The 22,655-nt window shown below is 40.1% G+C and overlaps 1 protein-coding gene across 4 annotated transcripts in view; it reads left to right on the top strand.

Annotated features, from left to right (window-relative positions):
- The window catches only part of MAP7D2 (MAP7 domain containing 2), an 88,527-nt gene extending 72,402 nt beyond the window's left edge, over positions 1 to 16,125 (top strand). For all 4 annotated transcript variants that reach the window (XM_050901059.1, XM_050901053.1, XM_050901035.1 and 1 more), the window contains 9 exons: positions 6,940 to 7,172; positions 7,552 to 7,678; positions 8,963 to 9,167; positions 9,315 to 9,419; positions 10,672 to 10,725; positions 11,391 to 11,469; positions 12,170 to 12,356; positions 14,038 to 14,317; positions 14,915 to 16,125. In XM_050901059.1, coding sequence (XP_050757016.1) covers positions 6,940 to 7,172; positions 7,552 to 7,678; positions 8,963 to 9,167; positions 9,315 to 9,419; positions 10,672 to 10,725; positions 11,391 to 11,469; positions 12,170 to 12,356; positions 14,038 to 14,287 — 1,240 coding nt within the window. In that variant the 3' untranslated portion in view covers positions 14,288 to 14,317; positions 14,915 to 16,125. The remainder of the gene's footprint in view (positions 1 to 6,939; positions 7,173 to 7,551; positions 7,679 to 8,962; positions 9,168 to 9,314; positions 9,420 to 10,671; positions 10,726 to 11,390; positions 11,470 to 12,169; positions 12,357 to 14,037; positions 14,318 to 14,914) is intronic.
- Positions 16,126 to 22,655: the final 6,530 nt, after the last annotated feature.

Below are 22,655 nucleotides of genomic sequence, written 5' to 3'. Positions count from 1 at the left end.
GAACCAGTCTTGGTGATCCCCTTTCTGACAAATTTCTTCTGCTTCAAAAACTAGCTGGTCTTCCTTTTCTATTTCGGCTCTGAGTGCACAGCCCTTTAACGGAGGATGATTTTGTGTGTGAATCTGGTGTTAGACAAAATACAGGAAACCATCCACCTCTGGGCATTCTTTCTGTTTTAGACATCCCCTTGCATGCAACTGGGAAATTGCAATTCTTGGTTTATATTATAGGTCTACAAATTCTCAAACTTTCAATATTATGTATATAATGTCATCAGATTCTGAACTACGTAAATTTTGTGAAGAATGGAATGATATTAAATGTTAATGACAATCAGCTTTTTTCATTACAATTTTGATCAGATCATTGTCTAGTGGCACTCCAAAATGTACAGAGAAAAGTTTGAGCTATAAAAATGTATATTATTCTGTAAGTACCGATATTCCCTGTTCAGAATGCATCTTTCAGTTCACTCAGCCAGTATAAAAGACATACTAAGAGACATATTTAGTTAAGCAAAATGATTGGTGGGAAATGAATTGCTGAGAGTGAAGCACTTCTTGATGGGCAGACATTGAAAAGGTTGGTATAGCTCATCATAGAGACATCTGGGGAAAAAAAGAAAAAGCTTTTGTGAAATAGTGTTTAGTGCTTCATGAAAAAAGTATGCCCAGTCTTAATTTTTAGCACTAATTTCCATAAAAGGTTAGGCAAAGATTGAGACTTTTTTCCCAGAGGTGCAAATTATGAGAACCTTTTTGTAGTAAAATGTTTTCATGCCTATAAGGAATATAAACTACTGTTTTTAGAGGAAGAAGCAGATGCTGCATGGAGGAATTAAGAAGACTACTGGTGGGTTTCTTTGTGAGCCACAGTAGTTATCCTTTTTTTTTTTCCTTTTTTCCTCCCTCTCTTCCTTAAGAGAATCAGATTCTGACCACTGCTAGAAATGTATTACTGAGCATTTAATCTTAACATGGCCCAATTAGAACACCCTCTTTGACCTTATGAGAGATAAAGTAAATAGAGTTTAAATCCATGTTTATTACTGATTGCAGAAAGACAGTTCTGCTTCAGCACTCTCGAAACTTCCCCTCAGAAATTTAAAATAAAATAAAAAAAGGCATCCTGATCACCATATTATATAAAGATACAAATTTCTTCATACAACTCAAATGCCAGATAACAATCTGGCTGGTCAGTGGATTTAAATATAGGCAGTCAGGCTTTTGGAACCTTCCTTTAGATTGTATAATCTTACCTTTTCATTTAAAATTAACTGTGGAACTTAAGGATAATTTTAATGTGACTAAATATGTAGACAAATATTCATTCTCCTTGCAAACCTGACAATCTTTTACAAGTTTAATCTTTCTCCTTCCAGCACACCATATGGCCAAAAAAATACCCTGGAAGAAATAAGAATACGTATTATACAGCATTAGTAGTTAGTGATCCTGCATAGCACCTTAACTTCCAAAGCTGTTGAGGAAAGAATCAAGTATGGCCAGTGATTTAGATGATAATTAGCCGTATGCATTTTTCTTCTTTAAAGTATGTGACTTGACATTCAGGTTTTCTTGGTATTGTTCTAGTTACTAATTCTTCACAGTCGTCATCTTGGTTTGTGAGTGGTAGTTGCTTGTCGTCTTTATATGTTATTTCATTATTTATTAATTAAAAAGCCCTTTATATCATGGTACAGTAACTGAAACAGGCTCAAACAAGACAATAAAACTTCAGCCTAAAGAGAGACAGTGATTGATGGCAGAATAGATTTGCAGTAATTACATAAATAAAATACAAATGTTTGAAGGTGCAAATTTTACTGAGAAAGCAAAAAGATCAGCCCAAAAACATAACATCCAAGATGAAATGAGTGAACAAATACAGACCTAAAAAGGAGAAAAGGGGAAAAAAATAAAAATATGTTGAGCAATAATTAAAAGCAAGGAAGGAATTCAAAGCTTGAAGATATTTGAAAAAGTAAATATATCAAGAAACATCACACAGGAAACAAACTCAAAACTATTGCTTTGAATCCAGTGTGGATCAGTTGACACAGATGGAAGTTAATGGATTAGAGAGCTGGGATAATTGAGAAATTATCTTTTATTTTTCCAATTGCTGTTGGATACTGATTGTATAAAGTGCTCCTGTTCTTCAGATCTTTCACAAGATCAATAATACCAGGTTTTTTGGTAAATTTTTTTTGATGCTTTGTCTTCAAAGATCTATACATTAATCAGTTTATTCCTGCAGTATCCCTCAGAGAATAGGTAAGTGTCCTATCTTATAGATCGGCAAAGCAATAAAGCCTGTGTCCTTCACATGTCTTTGGGTAAATAGTCCCTTTGAAATCAATGGGACCTGACTGAATCAAGGAAGTAGGATTTAGTTTTACGTGTCTTTAGATAAGCCATAGTATAAGCCAGTGAATAAAAATGGAAAGCTCTGACAAGCCTCTGTGTTACATTGTTTTGCCAAAGCGTTACCTCATATGCGAAGGAGAAAGGGGCAAGGGGAAAGGGAAAAGGGACTGCAGCGCTGCTGGTGGGTAGTGGTTCTTGTCTCATTTCCAGTTCCCAGTCTGTGTCACTGTCCTTTGCTCACAGTTTCACTAACTGAACCCGTAACTTGGTGGTTCTTTTGGGCGACATCCCACTGCAACCGTTGGGACACACTTTGAAGTCAGAAACGCACGTGCTCAATCAAATTACAGAATACTGATGAAATATGAACCTAGAGTAGTACAAAAAAGCCCAAACTTTTAAAAGTTTTAAAAATGACCTATTAGAAAGGTGTCTGCATGTGGTGAATTCCTCACAGAAGTAGCTTCTATGTCCTGCAGTGACCTAGTTTTAGATTTTGATATGTGCTACATTTACTACTCTTGATCTTTGTTTTGCCTTGGAAAGATAAAAACAATGGGTAGAATGTTGGATCAAGACTATTTTGAAGGTTTTTTTCAGCAGCTACCTAGAGAATGGGCCAATTCAAGATTTTGAAAACATCTGTAATAATGCAGTCATCAAAATAACTATTCTGTAGACCTATGCTGAGTTTGTGCTCTTTCAAGAAATGTAAAAGAGAAATGAATCTGTCTCTGGCTAGAAAAGATCAAAACTAAGAGTGAAAGAAAACTGCTTTTGAGAAAATATCACAGATAGCAGAGCAAAAATGTCAGAACCCAGGAATAGCTTGTGATCAGAGCGATCTCAGCAGGCTTGAGAACATGCAAGTCCTTGGTGTGGTTTTAGCAGAGCTTTTGTTGAATTAATAGGGAGACAGGGGGAAAAAAAAAACGCAGCTCTGGCATTGCTGCAGATTTCTGATTTACAGTCAGCTTTCTGAACTGCTGTAACCAATGACCTGTCACGTACCTGGCTTTTCAGGAAAGCATGCTGTTCTCTCCCTTGCTGTTTATGGACAAAATTGGATGTGACCTCCGATTTGTGTGCTACATGTACTTTATTTTCTCTGCTTAGCAAAAGTAAGCTCAGAACCCCTCTTGTGCTCTTCCTGAGACATTCTTCTGCGGTGTGGGCTATCCCTCTTTTAATTAAATAAAAGCCATTGTAATTTAAGGACCAGTGGATCCTCAGACCTGATACAGGTTCTTGCAGTGCATGTAGGGGTCGTGATGAGAACGGCTTCTTACAAGTTGCTGCCCCCATGTCAACACAGGGCGGTTAGGTGAGAGAACTTAAGACCTCCTGGAGGGAGGAAGATGCTTCCTGTACTTCTGTATTCCTCTGTAAAATCTAGTGCCCAAGATGAGCAAACTTTCAGACAACTAACGTGCTTCCACTTCTTGGATTTTGGCAATTTGTCGTCTTAATTCTCTGATCCTCATCAGGCACGCTTCTGTGTTCCTGCATTCTTACCAGGGTTTCATTACATCCCTTTTCTCCCAAGGCAAAAATAAAACATTTTTTAAACCTAAGCGGACCCCTATGCAAGTGTTTATACATTTTCCCTTAGTAATCCCATTTTTCTGTCTTCACAATCAAGTTTGACCATTTCTGGTGAAAAGTAGCATCATTTAAATGCTATTAGGAGTGTGTTTTTCCAGTAACAATTCTGCCATGTTAAAGATGCTAAGTTGACAATATGTTTTGAATACAAGGGGGAAAACAATGTTCATTTAATACTTTCTACTGGCATCTGATAAATGATTTAAAATTTCTGAAAAAAGATTCTTATTCCTGATGGGCTTTCTCAGCTTTTCATTCCTCACACTGCACTGTTGTCATCCTTGCAGTAATCAGTCTTCTATACGCTTCTCCCTTTTAGTTGCTTTAAAAGAAGCAAAGCCATACTTGTTTTTCTGGCCAAAGAGCTGTAAGAAAAAATTTCTGTAGGTCTAGAAGTTCAAAGATGCATTACTTAAATGATACATTCAGCACATGTTTCTAGTCCAACAGGTAAGTTGTACAGCCAGTCTGCTCTAATTCCTATGCAGTGCAAGATACATAGCTCTCATGACGAGACTCCTTCCTACCAGCCTCTTTAATTTGATTGTCATGTCTTTATTAGAGAACAATTACTTCTGTGCTAATACTGAAAATGACTCACCCTTAGTTATGTGACTGTTTTGCTCCTCCTGTCACAACAAGTTAAATAAAAAGCATTGCAAGGAATGTGTGGTAAAGTTGGAAATGTAAACCAAAGACAGCAAGAAGGGACTATGCTTTGAAGAAGTGTCTGATTAGCAAGAAGCATCCTCTGTGCTGCAGAGAAGCATAAGAAAAAGGTTGTTTGCTTTTTATTTACACGTTATATTTCTATGAAATGCAGTTGGAAAGGACTGTAATGGTGAGGCATGTACGAGATGTACGTATATAGGTGGGGCCTTGAAATCTCTGCCTTTATCTTTAGGAGGGCCTGGGAATCCATCTATATCCTAAAGAGAAAACTAAAGACAATGCTGACATCAGATTTGGTCAACACCAGCCAATCTCATTGGCTTCTTCCATTGCTGTTTGTTACAAGAGCTGGAAATAGACTTGCCTGTCCGCATCTTCCAAAGCCTGTTTCTGTCAGGGAGCAGCAGAAGTAGGCTGCCCTGCAAGGCAGGGCAAGCCAGGAGCCATTGGTGGCAGCAGGGCAGACAAGGACCTCACCCGCAGGACCCCATCCCACAGCAGACAAAGGTAGTGACCAGGGCAGGTCTGGTCATGGTGACCAGCATCAGCCAAGAGTCCAGTGATAGCTGGCAAAGGCCTTACTGAGGCAGGTCCAAGGACAAGCCAGGACATCAGGTCAGGATCAGCAGGTTAGGAGGCTAGGAACAGGCTTACCTACAGCTTAGCTCAGGCAAGGACCAAGGGCGAGGACCTGAGCTGACAGGGAGCTCCTGGGCCTGCGGGCAGAGGGTACCTGAGCTGAACTTCAAATTTAGTTGGGTGCTACTGTTCCACCAGCCCAAGGGCTTTTGGAGTCTGTGATGGCTCTTCAGTGGGAGTAAGAAAGTACGGGTGGTGCAATACTCTGCAGTCTTTTCCTCCCCACAAACCGGGCAGCTCTGAATGAGCTGCCTGTATTCTGGTGTCTCAACCTCTTTCAAATGCAGCATAATATGGTGGAAAAGAACCCTTTCTTCTCCTGAATTCATGAATGGGGGGGGAGTGGAAAGACGTTTAATTTTTATTGTCTGCTCTGTAATGCAAATGTTGTTCTGGTTATAATAGTCTCTGGCCACACAATACTATAGTTACATCTATACAAAACCTGCCACTCCAGTCCATTAATTTTCAGCCATTGTCCATGTTTTTCATGCTTGTGGTCTGCCAGAATGAGTGTATAGTCCAGAAAACGTGTTATAGTATATGAAACTCTATATTGTGTAGATGAAAAAAGTGATAAGGGATAATACATTTATATCATAATTGCATATCCGTAAGGAAGGTTAAAACTACATGTGTAATGTTCACTTTAATGTAGGATTACTTATTCTAATGGGACTCACATAAATCATTATTTTAAGATTGTAATCTCTCTACTTCCATACTACTTAGTCACACAGCGAGGCCTTTCTTAATGTTACAAGTAGTTAGTGCTAGTTACTGGTGTTACATAAATAATGAATGGTGTTTGTGTGTAGTTTTATGTTTCCTGGTAATCTGTTCTCTTTAATATGCACCTATTTTCAGTGAATATCAAGTATCTTTACCCTTCCGCGTTCCCAGAACTGACTTCAAGGTTATTGTTTCACCTAAAGTACACAACAACCAAACAAGCAGTCGGCTGCATTGCTGCTGTGTGTTGCCATTGCCACAAGTATAGCCGTGTAAGAGGTTGCAGGGGCTGAGTTTTGAGCCTTGAGTCTGTTGTGTTGGTGTTGATCAAAGCGCTAACTGAAACCGCGAGACTGACTGTACAATGGTTTGGTCAGTTCTGTCTCTTTTTGTGGTACCCAGCTTTACCTTTGTATATAGTAGTATTGGTGCTATTTTGGAAAATCAGATACTATTAGAAAAAGACCATGTTTGACAGGGTGGTATTCAGATGAAAGCAGCACGCTGCAACTCATTATAATCTCTGCAGACAGAAAGCAGCCATAACTTTGCTTTAAATGTTGAGAAGGACTATTGAATACAGTAATGTTGACAAAATTGTTATGAAATGGCCGTTACTAAAATAATTGATTTAGGTAGTCCATGATTTCATATCTCTTGCGTACCACTTGGACAGTATTATTGGTCTTTCTAAATGAGAATTTTGTCATTTAAATAGCATTTGCACTTGCATACCAGTTCCCTGCATTTCAGGTTCTGATTGCTTGCATCCAGGTGATTTCTATGCAGTATTGTGCAAAACAGCTGATACTTCTACGTAGCCAGAGACAAGAAGGAGGAACGATATATGTGAAGATGGAGTTTCATTCCAAGCTGTGTAACATATGGCCTGTTTTGATTTTTGTTTTCCCTCATCAGGACAGTTGCAAAGACTTATCCTCAGTCTCCTAAAAATGCCAAACAATATCCAGCTTCTCCGGTGAAGCATCGTGCCACTTCTAATCTCAACCAGGAAACTCCTAAAAAGAAAGCAGACAAGGAGAAAGAAAATGTCAGTCATCAAAAATCCCCGGGAGCACGCACTGATGAGGCAGGCCAGGTGGCTTCTGAGAAGCATGTGCCTTCTGCAGGGAAGACTGAAAATAGTGAAGGTGAGTCTTACTGCAAGAATATATTGCAAGATATCATGGGTCCCTGAGGCTTGATGACCTGTTCTTTTCATGAAGCTGCTCAGTCATAGGCTTATGAGCATGTGTAAAGGTACATACTGGAACCAGTAAAGGTATAGTTTTCACCAGGGTTACCCACGTATGAAAAATGCTTGTTAATGAGGATGTGAAAATGCTGAAATCCAGGGATGCCCTTACCTATCCCATGTTCTATCTGCTGAAAATGCTGAGGTATGCTTTTGAAAAGCAACGGTGTCGTACGAGCGTGAACCAGGCCCATTTCAGCTTCTGTGCGAGTGTGAAAGTGCTGGGCACTCTTTGTTCCCTGCCTAACTTTCCACCCTTGGTTGTCTTTTCCTAGGGAAGATCACGGCAGGAACAACTGATGCAGAAGAAGCTTCAAAAATTCTAGCTGAAAAAAGACGACAGGCCCGCCTGCAAAAAGAACAAGAAGAAAGGGAGAGACAGGAAAGGGAAGAACGGGAGAGGTATCTCTATTGATTTGTGAAATTTATTACCTAATAATTTAACCTGTATCATTGGAGATGCTTGAAACTGTGGTAGTTTTAGAATCAAGGTGGGAGCTTACATTTAAGTGTTAATTTCTTTCAACTCGGACTCATAATTCATTAGTGTCTTTTGCAGTCTTTATGACTAGTGAAGTTAGAAAATAATAATGTGGCCTCTTTAAGAAGCCTGAATAAGCTATTACTCATCCAAATACTTCAGGTATGTCCACACTGCAGCGTACTGCAACGTTTTTACATTGTAAAAAAATATCTGAGGCAGTTTTAAATGAGCTAGTTCATGTAGAAGCAACAGTCTTCCAGTAGTAGTATATGCCTTAAATGGCAAGGCTTGTATTGTTCAACAAATTAACCTGAAGTTCATCTTCCTGCCCGACTCTGTTGTAGGCAGTTGAGGGCTTTAAGAGTGTGGGCATAATGAAGGTTGCTGTGTCTAAGCAGTGAAATTCTGGCTGTGTTCTGGGAGCAAGCTTTTGGGTTGTTCTCCACATGGGATGCTGGTTGGAAGTGTCAACAAATCATGCCCTTCCTTCAAGCCCCTAATAGTAAATCACTAACTCTGCATGTCTAAATTTAACTTTCTTCTTATTGAAAACATGGGGGGGCAGAAATCACCGGTGCCTGCCGGTTTGGCCCAATGGAAATATTTCCTGAATCCCTGATATGCAAGGATAAGAATGATCACTTGTCAAAGCAGCTCTTGCATGTGGTGACAAAGGAGCATGATGTCCCTGAGTGGGCCAGGGAACAACACAGGTGGAATTTAGACCCACTTTTTCTAGTGTACCACGGGGTTTTGTGGACTTTTTTTGCTGCTACTCATCCAATCTGTTTATCTTCAGCTGGAACGAAGGAAAAAAGTACTTGCTTGTTTATAGATACCAGCATTCTTGGTGTGATGTACAGGGGAAGAGGGATGTTTTTATTATTGAAACTTACTTTTATTATTGAAGCTCTAATTGAAATTAGAATGGAAGTTTTTTCTTTTTCTTTGATCACACCTGGGTTTTTTTTTTAAGGGAAATTATAATTTTGATGAAATATTTTAGGCAGTGAAAATAAGATTGGAATAAAAGTTTGATAGCAACCTGAATTCTGAGCATGTGCTCAACCTCTTTGCATCTTTCATGAAAACGTGTGCTGATGCATATATTATCAGTTACTGCTGATTGCGTGCCATACATACAGTGGGATTCATGCTAAACAAGATGAAGCCTTTTAAACATACTGTTATATTTTTTGCAGGCTTGAAAGAGAAGAACAGAAAAGAAAGGCAGAAGAAGAAAGACTTCGTCTAGAGGAAGAGGCTCGTAAGAAGGAGGAGGAAAGAAAACGTGAAGAAGCAGCAGCTAGAAAAAAGGCAGAAGAGGAAGCCAGGAGAAGAGCTGAGGAAGAACAAATGCTAAAGGAAAAGCAAGAAAAAGAGCTCCAGGCCAAACTTGAGAAACAGGTACCATGTCAAACACAAATGTGAAACTTTATATACATATGTATGTATACATATATTTATATATACATATAAATAAATACTTTATAGTATCTGGTAATCTGCCTGAAATAAATAATGGCCCTATCGTATTTTACACATTTTGATTAGAGGGAAGAAGCAGAAATCAAAGCCCGTGAGGCAGCTGAACAACTTCGTCTTGAAAGGGAACAAATCATGCAGCAAATTGAACAAGAAAGACTGGAGCGGAAGAAGGTAGGTATTTGTGTCTCAAGATAATTATTTCATTTCTTGTTTAAATACATAATCCAGGAAGTACCCAGTAGTATCTAGAAATAATAATCTGGAGGGATTACAGATGGATATTTAGGCCTAATTTAGTATTTGCTACTTGCATGTTAGGGGAACATGGACATCAAAATTTGTAACAAAGTGGAATTGCCTAAGGCAAATGACTTTCTACTAGGCACTGCTGAACAAACACAGAATTAGCCTCTACCCACAAAGTTAAATGCCTGAGACAAACAGTGAATGGCATGCCAAGGCAAATGCTGATTGCCACCCAACCCAGGACATCACAGACTACTGAAGAACATGAGTGACTTTGTTTTAAGACTTACTCAACAAAAGCTCTGTGTCATTAATTGAGAAAGTTAATGTGATTAACAAACAGGTTTTCTCCCACCTGGCTTGTCTCTGGTTGCATTATGCAGAGGCAGCAGGGCTGTCTGGCCACTACTGCACAAGGAAATGGCTGGAGCTGCATAACTTAGCTTTATCTACAAGCTCTGTGGCAGGAAAGAGAGAACAACTGCAGAGCTGCTAAACCTCTGTCTGGTTATAAAAGGTCATCTTTCCACATATGGTATTCCAATGTGTTATTTTTAACTGTTTACCACTGAGCTGGAGGCATGTTGCAGTTGCAGATTAGAATACCAAACCAAAGTGTCTTTAAATCTGAAATAATTTCCTTTGACAGTAGTGCAGAGAGACAAGATTTTTTGGGAGGGTTTTTTTTAATGAACAAAGAAGGGGGAAAAAAAAAAGTATTTTTAGGGTAATGTCTTACACATTTCCAGCAAGAATAACTTCAGATAGTTCATTCTACTCTTCCATTCCAAAAAGCCTGACTATTTTTAAAGGAACTATGTGGAAATAGTTGGAAAAGCAACTAGATTAAAATGATAGCTGTTGGTTTTAAATAAACGTCTTGTTCCAGAGCTGAGCACAACTCATAACTGCAAACACCTGGTATTAAAATGTTTGTCTCTAAATTGCATCTACTGAGAAAGTCATGTTCTGTGAGATCTGATACGTGAAAGCCAGCTCCCAGGTGTTTTCTACCTTTTGTTTTCTTATTTATTCTCCCTTTTTCAAGACAGGCAGCGATGAGGTCATGACAGTAGAGAGAAGGTTTTCTTTTTGTCTTTTTTTTTCCTCCTTTATCAGTCTCTTATATTAAATATTCTGTCTGCCTTCTCATCCTCCGATTTATTTTGATTTCTAGAGAATAGATGAAATAATGAAGAGAACAAGGAGGAGTGAAACACCAGAAATAAAGGTATGAAACAGTGTGTGGTTGCAGGGTTTTTTTGTTTTGTTTTATTACCCATATGTGAAAATTAAACTCTAGAGTAGTTCCATGTTAGTAGGTATACTTAGGTACAGTCTACACCCAAATTTTAGTCGCGTTTTGAACTGAGAATGACTGTTGCTGTGTCATAGTTGTTGTTGTGCCACTGCTACAGAGACGCAGCTTTATACAACTGTTGCAGACTTACCTCCCTTGCTATCTAGCAAGGTGGCAAGAGCCCATTCCTGGATGCTGGAGCTATAATGTTCGCTGCTGTGATGTATCTTCTCCTGCTTTGTACCAGCCAGTGAATTAGTTACTGAGCTCTTGTGTTCAGCCTGCCAGGAGTGTAGGATTGAGAACAAGGCAATTGTGTCCAGTAGGAAGTGACAGAGAGTCAAGTTTTCACTTCTAAGTTTTCTACTAAGGAAACTTTTTCTTCAGTTACTTTCAGAGCATGTTTTCTTTTTGAAGTAAAAAAAAAAAAAAAATCCTGTGCCTAATTAAAAAGGAAAAAAAAAAAATCCTCTCTTGCTGTCGATGACCTTTGACCACCCCATGGCCCTGGGCAGTCTCACAAGTTTCGAGTCGAGTCAGTTCTGTGAAGGTTACAGTCCTGCGTCTAATACAGTTGACTCATTACTTGATTACAGAAGGAAGAGCCAAAACTGGAGGCACCATCAACTTTGAATGTGGAAAAGCAACCCAAGGCCCTTGTTCTCAACCAGCCAGGTAAAAATTGCTGTGTTTTTCTGACCTGTTTTCAGTTAGCTCTCTTCAGAGTTTTGTAATCTCAGGCAGAGCACTGTGTATTATCACAGGTCCTTTGCTTTCATCTCAAAAAGAACAGCTACATTTGCGTCAGTGACAAATGTTAAACTGGAGACTTAGCTTTGTTTTGCCACTTAAGCAGAAGCAGAAGAAAGTTTCTCCTCCATTTTAGTACCTGACATAGCATTTCCGTAAATGAGTTAGGTTTGGTTGTTGCAATCTACCTTCGAGTTCTGTAGGCAGAAAATTTTTGCATGCACCCAAGCTTGCAAGCTTTTTATAGCATTGCTCTAAACCTGACATTTAATGTGACTTTACAAAAAAAGTGTATGTATTTAAAGAATTATTAAATAAAATATACGTATCTGGCATTTATCTGTATTTTGTTTACTTCCCCAGGCTAAGGCTTTTAGTACCTGACATAAAAGAGAAAACATTCTCTTCCTGTTTCCTCAAATTTAAAAGATGTAGCATAAAAAGCAGTTTTAGAGTGGAAAAGAGGATTGACAGTATAATATGATGAGTCACAGATGAAACTGAGTCCCACTGCATTGTCAGTCTTCCTTTCTGCTCGATCTATAACTTAAAAGCATTTGTGATTTTTTAAAACTATTTAAATAAAGAAGTTGCTACTGTCATAATTTCTAACCTCCTTTTATAGAGATCAATGGATTGGCAACCTGCCTGAAAAATAAAAGCTTAGAAAGTGCTGCCTCTGTAATCCCTTCCCAAGATGTAGTTGCTAATGGACTAAAGTCAGTTCCAGGACTTATTCAGCTGGAAGCTGTTGATGGGAAATCTAACAGCATGGAAGATTCAACAGATGAGGTTCAGTCCATGGATGTGAGGTACAGACCGTATCTACCGATAGAAATTGTTGAATTCATACTAGACACACACAAAGTTTTCCGTTTCATTTGTTAATACTTTACTGCTTTACTTCTCACCTACCCCACAGTGGGGCAGTCAGGTGTCTGCTGTGGTGTACTCCACTCCTGTCAAGATGCACATTGGTTGTTTCAGACAGGAGTCAACAGAACCTCATCTCACTCTCACACATTTGGCGGGGGGAGGGCTCTGAAATCCTTCCACAGTCCTTACTTATGGATTCCATACAAGTTTGCCCAAACCTTTCAGATTGTTCTGTGAAAGTAGCTACTGTAGATATTGTCTGATGTCACAATTTTTTTTTTTAATTTGTGTCAAGACTGCATAGCTATGATGCATGAGCTTTTCTCCCTCCGTACAAACAGAATAAAGAAAATAATTAATTTAGAATTTTAAGTACTTAACTGGAACAAATGTATGGAAATCAGTAAATAACTTCGTATGTATTAAGTACTGTTGGATTCTGATAGAAGAACTTGCAGGAAAGAAGGAAGTTGATAATTTAAGGCTGCTATGAGAAAGCCAGCTCTGAGTTTTAAACATGGAATTTTTACATGGTGCTTCGTTAATCAGTAAGCCAACTTAACCTCTCATACTGTTTCAGTATTTCCAGTAAATCTGCATAAATACATAAGAAACGCCCTACTGGGACAGACCAGAAGTCCATCTAGCCCACTACTTGGTCTCGGAGAGTATCAATAAGAAAAACTAGTTAGGGAGAGCACCTGAGCCCACCACTTTCTGTAATCCAAGACCACACAGAAGTGTTACATTAGGGATGTTTGAGGGCACAACTCTGCCTTGCCCTTTGAAATACCCACTGATGGACCAGTTGCCCATGAGTTTATCCAACTCCTTTTTCAACCTGCTGATAATGTTTGCATCCAGGACCTCATCTGGCAGCAAGTTCCACAGTACAGTCTCACTAGGTAAATTACATTCTTTAGTATGTGTTAAACCCAGTCTCTTACTAGTGTCATTGCGCACCCCCTAGGTTTTGTGTTGCAGGATTTGATGCAGAACAGTTTTGCCCTCAACTTACCCCCCACTCCTTCATGGTTTTAGAAATCTCTGTGAAATCCTTCCTCTGCCTTCTTTTCTCCAAACTGAAATGCACTAGCCTTGCTAGTCTTCGCAAAGCGTCAGCTGGTAGCAGCACTTCTTAAATTAAATCCTAGGACTTTTAACGTCTGAAGTATATCATAAGGTCATTAGAAATAACTTTTTAAGTTGTGAAGTGTGAGTGCTTTAGGTACGTGTTTGCAGGGTCAGGACAATAATTTGCAAGATGCAGTAAACATTGAAGTAAGGGAATGGTGCAGGGACTGAAATAATGAGTTGGCAGTAAACTACCAGAAATGTGTTTTTAGGAGATGAGTGTTCACATCACACAGCTACCACAAACCTTAATCTTTAAGGAATATGGATTTCTCTAAGGAGTATGGATTAGGTATGACCTTTCATCCTGAACACGGTAACCTTTTTGTTTGGATTGGGACATATTCTAGGTAAAGGCTTGCTGCAGCTGGCCTTAAGATAAGTAGTAGTTTTTGGACAGTCAGAAGATTAATTTGGTTGTTGCTTAATGAAAAGTTACACACCTCTTATTCTGCATCTTCCTTTCGTTTCTCTTTTGTACAGCCCCGTTTCAAAAGAAGAACTTATCTCTATCCCCGAATATTCACCCATGAACGAACTCATGCCTGGTGTTTCTTTGGACCAAAATGGGACAAGTAATGCCAAGGCTCTTGAAGATCTCTTGGATTTCACAGGCCAAGCTACGTACTCCAAGATGTCCAGTGAGACCATTAGCCTAGATGACTGTAACAAAAACTTGATTGAGGGATTTAACAGTCCAGGACAGGAAAATACACTTAATTCTATCTGTTGACAACCTCGCTTTTCAGCAGAACAGATAAAGGTACAGTATTGTGATAAATATCTTAGATGTGATACATTGCTGTGATTACTTACGAGCTTCCCAGAAAAATATAGCAGTTGTAAACAGCATATGTGGTGAGAGGAAGAAAGCTGGTCTCCTAGATATTTAAATTGAGCATAATCTTGCATATTTGCAGCTCTTTGTAAATTGGCATCATATGCAAACTGAGCATATCATAGCAACCGAAAGTATCTGGTAAATGGAAACATTTCCTTTATGCATTCAGAATATAGTGAGAAGAGCTGGGGTTTTTTCTTCATTAATACAGTACCTTTCCTATAAGTCTTTGGAACCTGGAGCATGAAGAAAAGAGTTAAAAGTGAGGCCAGCCTAGAAAATGGTAGTTATTGTTGCTGCTTACTCTTTGCTGCTGCTGCAAATACTTGCAGCACGGTGTAGAATCACGTATCCTGGAAAGCCTGCATAGTAAAAAAGCATAGTAGGCTTCAGTGACAGTTTCAACTTACAATGCCACAGTCAGTTTTTTTTGAAAGGGTGTATTCTGAATTACAAAACTGAGGTCATCTAACTTGCATAGCTGACTTGATATTCTTCTCTCTCTTTTTTAATTGACAGAGGTAGCAATTTGTGGAGGATATATATCCCTGTGATGCTACTGGCAGTAAAATATGAGCTTGTCACTTGAAAAAGCTTCTGCAGTCCTTGAACACTGGATTTCAAATAATCAGAGCTGAATATAACTTTGTCTTCCCAGGGAATATGTTGAATAACTGGCTGCTTTTGGTAGAAACCGATGATCCAGAGCCTTGATGATTTCAGGGAAGACTGAATGTGCATTAGAATTTGAGCTTTAGCTGCTAATAAAGCACTTATTTCTTCTTTTAATTTAAAATTCATCTCAACACTTCACTGTGATTTTTACCTGTGCATTTTATTTTGAAATAATTCTTCCCTAAGCTTTATCATACATCCATTTAGACATCTTTTTCTTGTAAATAATGATGAGGTTTGCCCACAGTGCATTGAAATGAAATAATATACTGTACTTTAGTTTTGTGCCTATCTTTTTTTGTCTTTAATAAGGAGTTATTGGCAACTTTTATGCAGGTGTATAATTCAAAAGTATAGCTGAAGAGGCTTGAAAAATACACAACTGCTGGAATCAAAAGAGCCTTCTTACTGACTGTGGAGTGTGGGAGCTATCCCATTATGGTTATGTTGACACTTTTAGTCACTAGTGGCACTTACTGGTTAATATTAATTAGTCCGGGAGCGACTATCAACTATGTGTTTAAAAACATACTTGTGTAACACCTGTAAACAAAGTAGGCAAAATGCCTAGTGTAATCCCTTTATATATATATATATATATATACACACACAGAATAGCTGTAGTAGATCCAAATGAGTGGTCAGGGGCGTGAGATAACATGTTAATCTTTGAAGATGCAGACACTTGATTAATACCAGCAGGCTTTCTATCATGTGGAGAAGTATTTTGTCTTCCTATAGGCTCAACAAAACAAGATTTAGTCAGCAGCAAAACAATCTGCAGATGTTGCAGCAGAAATACAAAGGCTGACACACACACGGGGAACACTGCTAGCCCCCTTAACGTTCTGTAAGCATCTGTATGGAAAAATTCGCATCAAGATGTATAATGTCTAGACATTATGTGCCATTCAGCATTAACTTTATTTCTGTTGGTGAACTATGATAACTTTATGCTAGATCATGTGCTGCTTTGAGGACGCTTTTGTCCAGGTCCTTATAAAAATAAATTATAAATACAACTCTCTTTGGACACAAACACAAAAGAAGTGAAAACTTGGGGGGGGGGGGGGGGTGTTTGCTTTTTTGTTTGGTTTTTTTCACATGTAAAGGAGTTCACAGCGTGGCTTGAGCTCAGTTGTAGCCCTGTTCTTGTGCTCTTTAAAGCCAGCAACGGGAAAGTAACCCATGACATTATGTGCGATGTATAAAGAAATCATACCTACAACAATCCAGCTCTGTTTATGTTAGTGTACTTCAGAAAGATACTTTCTTTTGACTGTGCAGTAAGCTGTAGCATGGTACTGTGTCTTCCAAATTAGTCCTTCATCTATTTCCTAAATAATAAACAAACAAACCCAGTTTGTTTTGCTGTGAGACATTGTGTTTGACAAATGTCACATTATATTTTATTATGGTGTCATTGTATAACCTGTAGATTTCTGTATTTGCATGACCTGTATAGCATGTATAAAGGTGAAATACATTTTCATTTATGAATCTAACTTGTTTCTTAGCTTTTTTTAGTCCCAGCAAAAATACGACTGATTTAAAAATAGATGTATGTTAATTTGTTCTGAGGTGTTTTCTGAAGGAGGGTGTAATACTGAATGAAGGAGTGGTTGTCAGAGCCTCAAAATATTTCACCGTTACTTCCTTTGCCATATACTGATTTGCTTTCTGAGGTCTTGCCAATACACAGAGGAAATGCAGACTGGTGGCAGAAGAGCCTTAAGGTGAGGGCTTCCAAACTGTGGCATCCAGGGTGCTAGTGACAGTATACAAGCCAGTCTGCAGCCCCGGCTTCTGCTCTCTGGGGTATTACTTGGCAGAGAAAACAAGGAAGAGAAAACTTGGGAGCCGTGGCTGGTAGACACTGCTCTGTTTAGTGTGCAAGAGCTGTTCTGTAAGGGTACCCATAACATAAATGCTGAACTTCTCTTCAAGCTACATGCACGTACTGCTGCTTAGAAAGAGGCCAGCCTGGAGCTGCTGCTAGTTTTCTAGTGAAACGCTGGGGGGAAATGTTCTACAGTTTGGTGGTTGGTTTGTTTTTTGTTTTTTTTAATCATAACTTCAGTCAAAATTAAAAATGAGAGAATCTACTTTTATTATGAAGTATATTAATACTTTCCATGGTGACAGTTCATCTCACTCTTATTAATTCTTGAATCATTCATGTTATTTGTCCGCTCAGTTATTTACTAAGATTAAAGGAAGCATGGTAAGTGAGTATTCATGAGGAAAGATATTGTGTATTTTCCTTTATATTTGCTTTCAAATGTAACTTTACAAATTTGGCTGAATATCTGCAGCAAGTACTGCTAGTTGAGGGGTTAAATCGCTTCTGCTTTTTGCTTTCGATGCTGTAACTTGTTCATACCAATACCATATCAGTGTTTGCTGCTGTGACTCAAGTCTGCGCAATGAGCTTTAATTTGTCAGTGGTCTTGAAACTGTGGTGAAGGATCACTAGTGATTCACACAAGTCCTTGGCAGAGCTTTTCTGCTGTAAAGCACTTGAGAATCAACCTGTGAGAAGCAGCAAGAAAAAAAAAGAGTAGAGCAGTGATCCTTGAATGGATTTTTATAAATGGATTTATAAATGGATGGATTTTTTTTACAGACTACTTTTATAAAGTGATCTGCGAAACAGGATTATACACACCAAGAAGAATCGGACACTGCTACTGTCCTTTTGCAGATTTATTTTCAATCACTAGTATAACTATTAGTAAGTTTCTAATACATAAATGAATAATACCTGTGAGGTAATTGGGCATCACAGTAGCTCTCTGATTAGGTTCAGCACTTTCTGTGGTGGTGCCCTGGGAAATGACACCCAAAGCTTCTCTGAGGGCCCAGCAAAGGCCCTAAGCAGACCTCCTGGCTCCCCAGCGAGTTCATTTCAAAACAAAATGGCATCAGTGAGGGGTGGATCTGGACTCCCAGGCTGCATTTTCATCTAGTGATGAAGGGCTAGAAGGGGGGGGAAATCATCCTCTCTCCTGTAATTGTACAAATTATGTGTGTGGAGAAAGCAACAGAAATAGGTACAGACTGCTACTCCGGCTGGCAGGGTGGGGATCTTCCCTCTGCCACCTCTCATAAAGAGAGCAGCACCTTTCCCTGCTTCCCATCCTACCCCAGTCCCAGCCTCACCAGCGGATACAGCTCGGGTGCCCCTGCCACCACCCCGCTTGTATTTCAGGCATCGGCAGTGTGGCAGTGCAGCTCTTTTACTGCTCCACAACCCCATGTGCCTGTGGTGGGTTGACCCTGGCTGGATGCCAGGTGCCCACCAAAGCTGCTCTATCACTCCCCTCCTCAGCTGGACAGGGGAGGGAAAATAAAATGAAAGGCTTGTGGGTCGAGATAAGGACAGGGAGATCACTCACCAATTGTCATCATGGGCAAAACAGGCTCGGCTTGGGGAAAAAAATTAATTTATTACCAGTCAAATCAGAGGAGGATAATGAGAAGTAAAACCAAATCTTAAAACACCTTCCCCCCACCCCTCCCTTCTTCCAGGCTTAACTTTACTCCTGATTTTCTCTACCTCCTCCCCGCCCCAAGCGGCGCAGGGGGATGGGGAATGGGGGTTTGGGTCAGTTCATCACACGTTGTTTCTGCCGCTCCTTCCTCCTCAGGGGGAGGACTCCTCACACTCTTCCCCTGCTCCAGCGTGCGGTCCCTCCCATGGGAGACAGTCCTCCACGAACTTCTCCAGCGTGAGTCCTTCCCACGGGCTACAGTTCTTCACGAACTGCTCCAGCATGGGTCCCTTCCACGGGGTGCAGTCCTTCAGGAACAGACTGCTCCAGCCTGGGTCCCCCGCAGGGTCACAAGTCCTGCCAGCAAACCTGCTCCAGCGTGGGCTCCTCTCTCCACGGGTCCTGCCAGGAGCCTGCTCCAGCGTGGGCTTCCCACGGGGTCACAGCCTCCTTCAGGCATCCACCTGCTCCGGCATGGGGTCCTCTACGGGCTGCAGGTGGATATCTGCTCCACCGTGGACCTCCATGGGCTGCAGGGGGACAGCCTGCCTCACCATGGTCTTCACCACGGGCTGCAGGGGAATCTCTGCTCCAGTGCCTGGAGCACCTCCTCCCCCTCCTTCTTCACTGACCTTGGTGTCTGCGGAGTTGTTCCTCTCACATCTTCTCACTCCTCTCTGCTCCGGCTGCAATTGCTGCTGCGCAGGGTATTTTTCCCTTTCTTAAATATGTTATCCCAGAGGCGCTACCACCGTTGCTGATGGGCTCGGCCTTGGCCAGCGGCGGGTCCGTCGTGGAACTCGCTGGCATTAACTTTATCGGACATCAGGGAAGCTTCTAGCAGCTCCTTACAGAAGCCACCCCTGTAGCCCCCCCTCTACCAAAACCTTGCCATGCAAACCCAATACAGTGCCCAAGGTAGTGCAGTGGCCTTCAGCATCAGTCATGGCTGGTCAGAGAAGCCCAAGGTCCCAGGACACCTCTGGGGCTTCAGCGCTGCAAGGCAGCCTCGAAACCCTAGTAGAAGACATCCTTCCCATAAAGGTTTAAACTGTGGTCCCTTCTGCCTATTAAAATGTAAATACTTTAATATTCAAGAGCTGAAGACTATTTACTCTGTGAGGTCTATTTCTTGTCTGCTCTAAGCCATGGCCTGTATCCTGCACAAGAGGGAGACTGTCCTGTAAGCGGCACAAATGAATCCGTGGGGATACACTGCTCCTCCTCTTGCTTTAGCGACCCGTGGGACTTCTTGCTTACTCCTCCCCTTTCCCTCCCTATATAAGAACAAGGTAGAGACTGAAAAACACTCTTCATTTGCTCTCATTTTGGAACAGTGTTGTTCGAGCTGTTGGTTGCCTCTGAAAACAGCACGGAGAGTGGTTGTTCACCTATGCTGCCTCTGTGTATGTGTGTACAAATATACATAAATGGCAGTTACCTGACATTTGGGGATGTTGGTTTTCAGTATCAATATTAAATTCTGAAAAATGTATTACTGCTGGGCCACTATGCTAAAATCTGGAAAATATAATGTATATTATGACTGAATGCAATTTTCTCTGCATTTTCTTTTTAATCTTAAGAAAACTAGGTTTTAAATTCATTCAATCTCTCCAGAATACATACACTTAAAAATAATAGAAAACTTAAGATATTCAGATGCATTTTTGTTATTGCTGTTAGTGGCAATAATACCAGTCCAGAACGCCACGAGCCACAATGTTTGTGACTCCCCTGCTTTTTTATCCCATCATTTATCTTATCCTTATGATCTCCTACAGCTGAAGAGTAGGTGATGCTATTCACTCAGCTGGCCAATTTAACTTGTCTGTTGAAGCAACACGTTAAGTGTAAAAGCCCTTAAAATTGCAGGCAGAAACACTAAGAGAAAGGATGTTTAAGCTTTTAAAATAATTACGTAAAGTATAAGAAAATGGTTTCTTGACCACCAGAATAATTTTTGACACTTGTTTTCTTCTCAGTTGCCTTGTTTGTTCTCCAGCTTGTATAGATTTTATAGCATTTCTAATGATTCAAGACTGAGGTAGTAATGTTTTTAAACTAGCAGGTTTGATGATTACCTGAGGCATGCATACTTCAGGATCAAAATAAATGCTCTGGAAGCTAGTGTGTGATGTTCACTTGGGAGTTTTACAAAAGTAGATGTGTATCCCTGCTGAAATCAAGCCGTAATGATTTCCAGAGAAAAAACAACTATGATGCAGGAGAGATTCAATGAATAGAAGGAAATGGTAAGCAATGTGCTGCGTGCTCTACGAAGCCCTTGCTCTAAGAGTAAGTTTTTAAAATAGTTACATAAATAGCTCAAACCAGAAGCTTTGCATTATCGCTCATATTTCTTGCTGTGTCTAAAAGGAATAACTTGAAGTCAATGGCAATTGTAGGTGATTGACGTTGTACAGGAATGGACCCAAGAACATAAAATTACATAGCTGGAGAAAAAAATTAATGGGTGTGAGAGATGCTCACAGTCAGGGAAATTACTCTGACAGTATTTCCTCACTTTTTCTAGAAATAACAGCCACTCTCACCAAATTCAATACATGAGCAGCACAGTAAGCAGGATCAGGGCAATATCTGTAACACCATATTAACACTATGTTCACACATCCCTTTTCAGAGTAACTTCTCTCTTTTAAAATACAGATGGCAACATTGTCTGAAATACCATTATTAGCACCTTAAATATGCAGAGCTGTGGGGGTTTGTACCAATAAATTCTGTGGAGTTACTCCTAATCTTCCTGGTGGGAGGTCTCGATCAGGAAGAGTTTTCACTCCTTCCTTTTTCTTCTTTTTCTTTTCTTAAACCTCTTACCAGTTCAAATACAGAAATCCAAGAGAATACAAATTCTGGTGGTTGGCTGCTGGAATGAGTTTGTTCTTTCGGTTCCTGGACAAGGACTGTCCGCACCACAGCTGACAGAGAAACAAAAAGTCACAGGAGTCTTTTGGAGACTGAGTATGTGCAGTAGTGTGTCGGGGACAGCAATGAAGCACCCCTGGCACGGGCAATGAACATAATCCTGGTCAGAAACGGCTAAAACTTCCCCAGGTGATGATCGGGTCAGAATTTCTTTCCTTTTGGCAAGAAACGTTTGTATTTCTAACCTATGTTTTTACAAGGTTAATTTATGCTGATGTTCTTGGGCCAGTGTCGCTTTTTAGGGCAGAAAGTGTCCTGTAGCAAATGAAACTGCCGGTGGATTTAGCAAATAAATGAGTTGATGGAATGAGGGAGGGGAAGCAGGATGGGTAAAGGTAACAGTCGCTGAAGAATGCTAAGATACTTTGCACATATTCACTACCACGTAATCACTATTAAAATTCCTAAGACAAATTAGTATCAGTCATGCCCACAATGTCCTGTCAAGCTGGACATTTTGAAATTTGATCTCTCCTCAGACTTCTCATCCTGCTGTTTCACGGCAATTTCTCCTTCTGTCAACTTTCCAAGATCGGGCTCTTGCACAGGCAAAGAAATGCAGCCCTTCTGTGCCTCTGCCTTCCTCCTCAAATTCATCTGCTGTGGCCTCTTGGGTGATAAGCCTGGTTCAAAGCCTTTGCTTTTAAAATCCTGTTACCATATTTATGTCACACATTGGTGTGAATTCATACGCTGAGATTGTTTTCATTGGTATTTTGCCAAAATCCTACCAAGTTCACACGGGCCGTACGCCTAGCGGCAACAGCGCATTTTCACATGTTGTTACAGGAGAGTCATGATAACCTCATAAATAAAACATACGGGCATCATTACGTCATGAGAGCCCAGCCTTGCTAAACGCTCTCTTTAAAGAGTAATTTGGTGATACTATCGGAGCCAAGTCATGCAGTCAGTCATCCTCTCACATTCCTTCGGGTTTTAATTAAACAATTACTTTACAGCTTTCCTTAAATTTCAAAGCTAAATAATGTAGGACCTATTTCCTCAATTAAGGAGGGAATCGTTATCTGTTGCTCTGAGCCTAGACTGAAAAAAATATCACAGTTCCACAGAAGGCTATTAAAGAAAGTTCTTACAACTGAATTTGGGTGGGGGTTTTTGCTTTATTCTGGACCAAATTC

The sequence above is a fragment of the Gymnogyps californianus genome, chromosome 1, assembly GCF_018139145.2.
Source record: "Gymnogyps californianus isolate 813 chromosome 1, ASM1813914v2, whole genome shotgun sequence".
NCBI lineage: Eukaryota > Metazoa > Chordata > Aves > Accipitriformes > Cathartidae > Gymnogyps > Gymnogyps californianus.
This window is presented reverse-complemented; position numbering and strand designations above follow the sequence as displayed.